The 9,615-nt window shown below is 47.3% G+C and overlaps 2 protein-coding genes across 2 annotated transcripts; one reads left to right on the forward strand and one right to left on the reverse strand.

The window, feature by feature from the left end:
- Positions 1-1,853: 1,853 nt before the first annotated feature.
- Positions 1,854-5,162, reverse strand: LOC139789261 (olfactory receptor 5AP2-like). The gene is given in 4 exon segments (XM_071729758.1): positions 1,854-2,122; positions 2,953-3,442; positions 3,445-3,987; positions 4,935-5,162. Coding segments are annotated over 3 exon segments (723 nt in total). The 5' UTR covers positions 3,533-3,987; positions 4,935-5,162; the 3' UTR covers positions 1,854-1,977.
- Positions 5,163-6,043: 881 nt separating this feature from the next.
- On the forward strand, positions 6,044-9,233 carry LOC139789263 (zinc finger protein 271-like). The gene is given in 2 exon segments (XM_071729760.1): positions 6,044-6,536; positions 8,311-9,233. A coding segment is annotated over 1 exon segment (684 nt). The 5' UTR covers positions 6,044-6,536; positions 8,311-8,412; the 3' UTR covers positions 9,097-9,233.
- The last annotated feature ends 382 nt before the right edge of the window (positions 9,234-9,615 follow it).

Genomic DNA, 9,615 nt, shown 5'->3' on the forward strand with positions numbered 1-9,615 from the left:
GCATCGGAGTAACCAAGAGAGAAGTGGTTCACCTGGAAATCGGCTGTAGTCTTTTCTCAGAGTACGCAAGTCTCTCATGGAATAGGACTGAACAGATTCTGAGTCTGAGTCCTCAGCTGACTCTGCTTTAGAGTCTCTTCTAGCTGCTCTACGAGGAGAGGCAGTATCCTCTATTTCCTCTATCACCTGGTCGTCTTGTTCAGACTTGGAAGGGTTAAGGCTCATTTCTGATTTCCATTGTTTTCCTTTTCTCCTAGTTACAGGGTCAACAAGTAGCTGTGTGGGCTGAGGGGGAGAGGCTGTGGTATCTGCAGCAGTAGCAGCAGCAGGGCTTGCTTTCTGAGCAGCAGCAGTGTCTGTGGGGGTAGAGACAGCAGCTGCAGCTGTAGCAGAAACACTGGCGATGCTGGCCGGCCTTATCTGAGTTGTGCCCTTGTGTGAGGGGGGGCGAGAAGCGGCAGGAGTGGGGGTGCTCTCTTTATGAGGTGTGCTCGTTCCCCTAGTTGTAGTTGTCTTATTCCTCACCAACATATGATAGCACATGAAAATATTCACAGACACCTGAACAACAATGGCTGCAAGAATCAGGAGGCTCAAAACTATAACAAGCATAATGCCGTTTTGACAAGAATCCACTGAACTCAGCCCAAGAGAGGTATATTTCCTCAAAAGAGGGCGGAAAATGTAATTACTAACAAAGTTCTTAATCCTTGTATGAAACACCACTGTACCATGCACCATGATATACATCAATATTGAGGACCATATTGCAATGATGGTTCTAAAGCAGCTCTTACGAAAGAAAAACCACATATTGACAGCAATTCCAGCTGCAAATAAACAGATTGCATACCCTAAGTACCAAAGGTATGGCATGATTGGTTTAATCTCCAACCCTGTGAAATTTCCAAAGGAAAAGGTCTGATTCCCACTCAACAAAGCCATTCTTCGACTGGAGTTGGAATTCAAACTATTCAGGCAAATTAGTCAAAATTTAAACTGGACTCGAGCCAATTTGCTCGTGCCCCACGTTGGGCGCCAATAAATCTGTCACGGTTTAACACTGGCCCGGCAATTAAACCGAGTAACAGACGCTCTCTATTAATCTCTCTCTCCTCCCTTATAAGAAAGGAGAGAGAATAAGGGAGAGAGACTTATGGGTTGGAAACTAAACTACACAACTTTAATAAAACAGTAATGATAAATAGGAAAAAAATTAATAAATATATACAAATATACAAGAAAATGGATACCACATTCCTCCCCCCTTTCCCCCAATAGCTCTCACGTCACCACCGAGGCTGCAGGGCAGCCCTGGGAAAGTCCAGGCTGGACTCCTGGAGTTGGCAGCAGTCGGGAACTGGAGGCAGGAACACACAGATAAGGGCTGGCACGGATCAGGAGCACAGGCAGGCAAACGGACGGGATCCTTCCAGGATGCCGGGTGAAGGAAGGGAAGCAGGAAAGGCAGGAAGGGCAGGCAGCTGGAAGCTGGAAGCAGGAAATCTGGCTTGGCCCTCGTGATCCCTCAAATTTATACTGAGGATGACGTATATGGGATGGAATACTCTGTTTGGTCAATTCTGGCATCTATCTTGTCCGTTCCTCCCCAAAGGAGGGATGCAGGTGGGACCTTTTATGTTTTCCTCAGAGCTGAGCAGTGTCCTTGGCTCTGCATACCAGTCTCTAGCAGTAACTATAAACATCAAGTGTTATCAGTCCTAGAAACACACACTGTCTGAGAAACTTGCTGTTAATTTCAGCAAGTGCAACTACTTACAAGAGACTTAGCTAAAAGGAAAAGTACAAGACAGAAAATCACCTCCATCCTGGCCCAAACCAGGACATGCACTTGTAACGTTATACCAGATGGACAAATTATTTTTTTTTGTCCATACTTATGATTTGTCCACACTTGACTCGATCACAACCTGTTCTTTCCTGGGGGATCACAACTACTATGAGCTCTCAATGAATTCAGGCCATGTTTCTTCTGAGTGCATTCCCAAGAGCCCTCTTGACTTCCCTGTTCCCCAGGCTGTAGAGGAGGGGATTGACCATGGGCATGAGGATGGTGTAGAAAAAGGAGAGCACTTTGTTGAGCTGTCTCAGTGGGGCTGTCCTAGTGTTGCAGTTTAACACTGGCCCGGCAATTAAACAGAGTAACAGATGCTCTCTATTAATCTCTCTCTCCTCCCTGATAAAGAAAGAAGAGAGAATAAGGGAGAGAGACTTATGGGTTGGAAACTAAGCTACACAGCTTTAATGAAACAGTAATGATAAATAGGAAAAATTACTAAATATATACAAATATACAGGAAAATTTATACCACCTTCCTTCCCCCCTTTTCCGCCAATAACTCTCATGTCACCACCGAGGCTGCAGGGCAGCCCTGGGAAAGTCCAGGCTGGACTCCTGGAGTCGGCAGCAGTCGGGAACTGGAGGCGGGAACACACAGATATGGGCTGGCATGGATCAGGACCATAGGCAGACGAACAGATGGAATCCTCCCAGGATGATGAAGGAAACAGGGAACGAGTGAAGGAAGGGAAGCAGGAAAGCAGGAAGGGCAGGAAGCCAGAAGCTGGAAGCTCGCTTGGCCCTCGTGATCCCTCAAATTTGTACTGAGTATGACGTCTATGTGATGGAATACTCTGTTTGGTCAATTCTGGCATCTATCTTGTCTGTTCCTCCCCAAAGGAGGGCTGCAGGTGAGACCTCTTTATTCCTTCTGGAGGGTAAAATGTTCCTCAGAGCTGAGCAGTGTCCTTGGCTCTGCATACCAGTCTCTAGCAGTAACTATAAACATCAAGTGTTATCAGTCCTAGAAACACACACTGTCTGAGAAACTTGCTCTTAATTTCAGCAAGTGCAACTACTTACAAGAGACTTAGCTAAAAGCAAAAGTACAAGACAGAAAATCACCTTTATTCTGGCCCAAACCAGGACACCTATGTACCATGTAGACAACGATGGGGGTGCTGTAGAAAACACTGACCATGATGAGGTGAGATGAGCAGGGGGAAAAGGCCTTCTGCCTCCCCATGGTGGTTGGGATCCTCAGGATGGCAGCTATGATGTGGATGTAGGATCCCAATGGGAACACAAAGAGGAAGACTACATCCAGGACACAGATTAGGAAGGTAACCAGTCTGAGCACCCTGGTGTTACTGCAGGCAAGCTCTAGCAATGGGGCAAAACCACAGAAGTGATTCATTTCATTAGGACCACAGAACTGTAACCTGGAGAACTGTCCAGTGACTATGGTAGCCATCAGTAATCCTGCTAGCCAAGGGCCAGCTACCAGCTGAAGACAGACATTCCCTTTTATGAGGCTTGTGTAGAGCAGGGGTTGACATATGGCCAAGTCTTGATAATCAGACATAGTGGCCAGCAGATATCACTCAGTACCTGTAAAACAGCCAAAGAAAAGAAGTGTGTCATGCAGCCTTGAGCAGGAATTGTTCTGTCTCTGGTTAGGAAGCTGGCCAGCAGCCTGGGCAGGATAGTGGAGGTATAGCAGATTTTCATACTGGAGAAATTCCCCAGGAAGAAGTAAATGGGCGTGTGAAGATGCTGATCTGTCACTGGTGCACAACAACGAGGAGGTTGCCAAACATTATCACAAGGTAAATCATAAGAGAGAGGAGAAAGAGAGGCACCTGAAGACTGGGGACATCACTCAGTCCCAGGAGGAGGAACTCCACTGGTGATATGCAGTTGTCCCATTCCTCTTTCTCCACAAAGTGCTGTAGGACTTTGTTTTCCCTGCTTGGCAGGTGGAGTACCTGAGCATGCATTTGTTTGTTGTACAAAGAATTGGTCAGAAGTCACTGACTCATCAGGATGAATTCACGCTTTGTTTAAGGACTCCATTTTTAGTGAAAGGACAGGAACAGGTCCTCTGAGAAGGTCAAACTGCTCTTCTTAGAAGACTAGATCTCCTCTGATTGGAGACATGAGTGTCCACAGTGCTGTGCCTGTTTCTGTGGATTGAAAGAGAATGTTCAGTTGCTCACATTTAGCTTAAGACACACAATGTCATTCTCAGTAGTACCCAGAACAGCAATTAGACAAATTCTGCTTTCAAGCAACAGAAAAATGGGAGAGAAAAGTTCCACCGTGCTGAAAAGGCCTTTAGGGGAATGCAGAAGTAAGGACACTAAGCAGGATCAGGGGTCACAACTCCCTGAAACACTTTTTTCCTAATGAGGCAACTCTGTCCCTGAAGAGTCCATCTCTTTCCACTGTACAAGAATTTCCAGGAGTTTCCAGCTGAGCTGTTGAAGGTGCTGTGAAGGGTCTGCTAGGCAGGAGACTCACAAATAGTGTGCACTTGGGAGAGAAAAGTAGGGAAAACTGAATTCCAGAGACAAGGTACGTGAGCCATCTAAGCCAAACGATGAAAAGTGATGTAGCAGGGGAAGGAGGGGAAAGGGAGAGGGGTGATGATCATTTGCTCACCATCTTTTCCTCCTCCCCTTCAATTTCTGGGTGCATTGGGGCTGCCTCCCTGCAGCAGCACAGCCCCTGCACCTCAGCATTGCCACCTGAGTTCTCAGGGCTCCCTGTTCAGGGTCACAATGGAGACAGAGGAATGTCCTGAGGGTGAGTGAGGGCTGAGGCAGAGCAGGACCAGCATCAAGCACAGATTTCCAGGAAATGCTTGAGCCACACCTGACTGCCTGCCCAACCCTCTTTTCATCTCCAAATACACCCTTTCGGCCCTAAACCCCTTTGTTTTTATTTTAAAATGCCCATTTTTTATCCCAAATCCTACATTTTCCACCCTAAATCATTGAGTTTTTACCAAAACCCCCCCTTTTAGACCCCAAATCTCCCTTTTCCACCCCAAATCCTATCGTTTTTTACCCCAAATGCCCATTTTTCAACCCATAACCCCCCTTTTCAACCGCAAATCCTTGAATTTTACCCCCAAATCCCCTTTTTTGTGTACCTTTGGTGGCTATTTGGTGCTTTTTGGCTGTTCCGTGCCGTCTGGGCTCCAGTTTGGGGCATTTCAGGGCGATTTGGGAGGGATTTTGGGTCGTTTCTGCGGTGTTTCGGGTCGGGTCAGTCCTTCGGGATTCTGGACTACATTTCCCAACAGCCTTTGCGCGCCGCCGCTCACTGCGCATCCTTCGCCTACAACTCCCGTTGTGCTTTGCGCCTCTCTCAATGCCCCTCCTCTGCGGCGCCGCCGCACTTTCTATGACGTCACCGCGGCTGCGCCGAAAGCAGTGTGGGAGGAGAGAGGTAAAAAAGCGACCGCCAAAACCTCCCGGAACCCCCCTGGACCCCAAATCCCCCCCCAGGTCCCTTCCAGTGCTCCCGATCCCCTCCCAGTTGCCTTTCAGTTCCTCTCAATACCCTTCCAATCCCTCCCAGTTCCTTTCAGTCCCTACCCAGTTCATCCCAGTTCCTCCCAGTCCCAGTGTTATAAATTAAAGGTCCGAAAAACTGACCAGGACACGCCAATTAAAAACCAATTAGAATTTATTAGCAAGCGACAACAAACAAAAACAGCGCTGGGTGCTCGGGAGTCTTTGCTCCGTCAAGACAGCACAACAGTTTCTTGGGTATTTATAGTCCTTTATGGCCGTGTGAGCCTGATGTTGCTGGAAAAGCTCAAAATCTGTCGACGATACTAATTTCTCTTGAGCAGACACAGCCGACAATACTAATCCTTCTTATGCAGACACATCTTGTGTTTGGTTAACCCCTTTCTACAAAGGTTATCTATAAGAACGTTTAAACATGATTACACAGCATTTTGTCACAATACACTTTTTCTCTCTAAAGTACATTCTGCAGTTAACATCCTTATCTTCTTTCACTACTATCTTGCCTTTATAAGTAAATGCACTAAAAAATTTCTACTTAGGTTAAATGAACAAACATTATATATAAGTTATTACAATTTGTCACAGTCACACAATGTTTTTGGCACATATCTTTGCGGTTAATACTTCTATTTTATAAACAAAGTTACATAGGTTAAATGAACAAATATAAATTTATATATAAATTGTTACACCAGCACCCCCTCAGTCTCTCCCAGTTCCCTCTACCTTCTCCCAGTCCCCCCATATAACCTCCCAGTCCCTTCCAGTGCCCCCCGATCCCCTCCCAGTTCCTCCCATTTCCCTCCCAGTCCCTCCCAATGTCCTCCCAGGGTATTAAGGAGGTTCAGACCAGTAACATTCCAGTCACACTGCTTCTGTGCCTCCAACCTGGGGCACTGGGACTTGGGGGGAAACCAGTGACACACCAGTAACATCCCAGTTCTGATCCATACTGCTTTGGGCTGGAAGGCACCTTTAAAGGTCATCTCCTCCAACTTCCTGCTCTGCAGGGAGGGTGTTGGTGGTCATGGTGTGGAACACTGGGCTTGGCCAGGTCGGAGCAGCTGCCCTGGCCTGGAGCCCATGGTCCCTGTGGATCCCACATTCCAGAGCTGGGGAGGACCCAACACAACAATGCTGATCTCCCGTGCACTCACAGAGTTGGAGTCTGCAGCCTCCCAAAACTCCAGGTGCTCTGAACAGAAAAAAATTATGAGAGTTAATTCTGTCCCAGAACCAGAAACAAACTGAGTCTGAAACTTCTCCCTGGGGTGAGGGCGGACAAGGATGGAGGAGCTGTGACTGGGTCTCCCCCCACATCATCCAGGGAATCCCAACTCATCCTGGGGTGGGGGCTGTGGTAGTCCTGGTTTGGGCCAGGATAAAGGTGATTTTCTGTCTTGTACTTTTGCTTTTAGCTAAGTCTCTTGTAAGTAGTTGCACTTGCTGAAATTAACAGCAAGTTTCTTAGACAGTGTGTGTTTCTAGGACTGATAACACTTGATGTTTATAGTTACTGCTAGAGACTGGTATGCAGAGCCAAGGACACTGCTCAGCTCTGAGGAAAACATAAAGAGGTCCCACCTGCAGCCCTCCTTTGGGGAGGAACGGACAAGATAGATGCCAGAACTGACCAAACAGAGTATTCCATCCCATATACGTCATCCTCAGTATAAATTTGAGGGATCACGAGGGCCAAGCCAGATTTCCACCTTCCGGCTGCCTGCCCTTCCTGCCTCTCCTGCTTCCATTCCTTCACCTGGCATCCTGGGAGGATTCCATCTGTTCGTCTGCCTGTGGTCCTGATCCATGCCAGCCCATATCTGTGAGTTCCCGCCTCCAGTTCCCGACTGCTGCCGACTCCAGGAGTCCAGCCTGGACTTTCCCAGGGCTGCCCTGCAGCCTCGGTGGTGACATGAGAGCTATTGGGGGAAAGGGGGGAGGAATGTGGTGTCCATTTTCTTGTATATTTGTATATATTTAGTAATTTTTCCTATTTATCGTTACTGTTTCATTAAAGTTGTGTAGTTTAGTTTCCAACCCATAAGTCTCTCTCCCTTATTCTCTCTCCTTTCTTATCAGGGAGGAGAGAGAGGTTAATAGAGAGCGTCTGTTACTCTGTTTAATTGCCAGGCCAGTGTTAAACCGTGACAGGTAGGGACCCCCAAGTCATCCCCAGGGTTTGGGGGCTGCAAGTGGGGACCCCCAAATCACCCTGGAGCCAGGGGTAACCATGGCGACCCCAGAACCCTTCCAGGGGACTTAATAACCTCAGGGCTCAGGAGCCACAATCAGGGACCCAAAAACATCCCAGGAGACTCCAACTCATCCCAGTGGATGACAGATCATCCTGGATGTGGGTGTGATGGGGGAACCCCCAGGTCATGGTGGGGATTTGGTGCCACAACTGGGAACACAAAATCATACCAGAGATGTCTGGTGGCATGAAAGGACCCCTAAATCACCCCAAGGGTTCTTGACAGGAATAGGGGAGAACAAAAATATCTCATGGAGTGTAAGTGCAAAGGATTGATCCCAACTCAAGCCAGGAGTGGCTCACAACCCCAGTACCCTGCATCACACCCAGTTCCCCTTTGGGTTTTGAGTGCCACTGTATCTCCTAAAGATGAACTAAGGGATGATCAGTGGGTGTCCAACTCTATGGGTAACCTCCTCATTCCACCTCACACTCCATTTTCACCCACAATAGGATTGATGTAGGTTTTATCTGCCCTCACCCAAAAAAAAAAAATCTCTTCTTTGTCACTGCACTATGGCTTCTTTCACAGACACGGGGTGACTCCATCTGGGCAAAAACATGTCTGGGTGACCCAAAGATAAGACAGCTTTTGGTCAAAGTTTGACATGAGTGAAAAATAATAGAATCCATCCAGGAGAAAAATTTGACATTGGCCAAGAATGGGGAAAAGGTTTAGGATCCGCTCAGCCCATCTCCACCATCAGAAAATCCATCGGGGTGAGAGACCCCAGAGATGTCCTGACAGCAGGAGACGGTTTAGTGACAGCTTGGATCTGGTCCAACGGTGACACCATCACACAGGCATCATGTCCTACACCTGCTCTAACTGCGGGAAAGGTTTTAGCAGGAGATCAGCTTTTATCCGGCATCAACGGATCCATACGGGTGAGAAACCCTTTAAATGTTCCAAGTATGGGAAGGAGTTTTCCCAGAGTTCCACATTATCACAGCATCACCGCATCCACACGGGAGAGAGACCCTATAAGTGTCTGGAGTGTGGGAAGGAGTTTACCTATAGTTCCTCATTATCACGCTATCACCGCATCCATACAGGAGAGAAGTTGTATCCCTGCACTCACTGTGGGAAAGCCTTCAACAACAGCACCTCTTGGATTAATCACCAACATGTTCACGCTGAGGAAAAACCCTACACGTGTCCCCAGTGTGGGAAGGGCTTCACGTCCAGCTCAGGTCTCACCAAACACCTACGGATCCATATGAGTGAACGTCCCTACAAGTGTCCCAACTGTGGGAAGAGCTTTTCCAGGAGCTCTGATCTCATCAGCCATCGTCTCATCCACACATGAGAGAAACCCTACTCGTGTCCCCACTGCTCCAAGAGCTTCCGTCAAAGGTCCCACTTGTTGAGACATCAGCGCCTTCATAGGGGTGAACGACCCTAAAGCTGCTCCCAGTGTGAGAAGAGTTTTTACCAGAGCTACGATATCATCTCTCATCACCAGACCCACCTCAGCCATCACCAGAAATGAAGGGGCATGGTCAAGGTCACCACATTTTTCAAGCTTGAGTTTCCATGCTTCGACATCTTTAAGATGTTGGGTTTTTTTTACCATATAAGGCAAAGCAAGGAAGTGATAATCAGTATGACACACTCCTCAGGGGAGATGGCAGGATGGGGCCATAATTCTTTTTTTTTTTAGGGAACACCCATATGGAGCATTTTATTATGACTTTGCAGCAGGACTTTTAAAGAAAACGGGAGCGATAATCTGGGATTGTGTCATTTCGGGGTGAAAAGAAACCTTTTCAACTAGTATGGCTTTTTGAGAATATTTATAGCCACAGATTACACTTCATTGTCCAGATGGTTGTGACTGCAAATCTGGGTGGGGGCACGGTAGCCTAAGGTTTGATATCACTTGGTTGTTTTCATTAATAAGATACTCAATAAAATTTTACAAATGTACAATGGAGCAATCCCTCATGGCTGTTGGGGTGCAAAGGATTAGAGAATGCTTTTGTTGCCCGTAGTCAAGACACAAACCAAC

This window comes from Heliangelus exortis, chromosome W (assembly GCF_036169615.1).
Source record: "Heliangelus exortis chromosome W, bHelExo1.hap1, whole genome shotgun sequence".
Lineage (NCBI taxonomy): Eukaryota > Metazoa > Chordata > Aves > Apodiformes > Trochilidae > Heliangelus > Heliangelus exortis.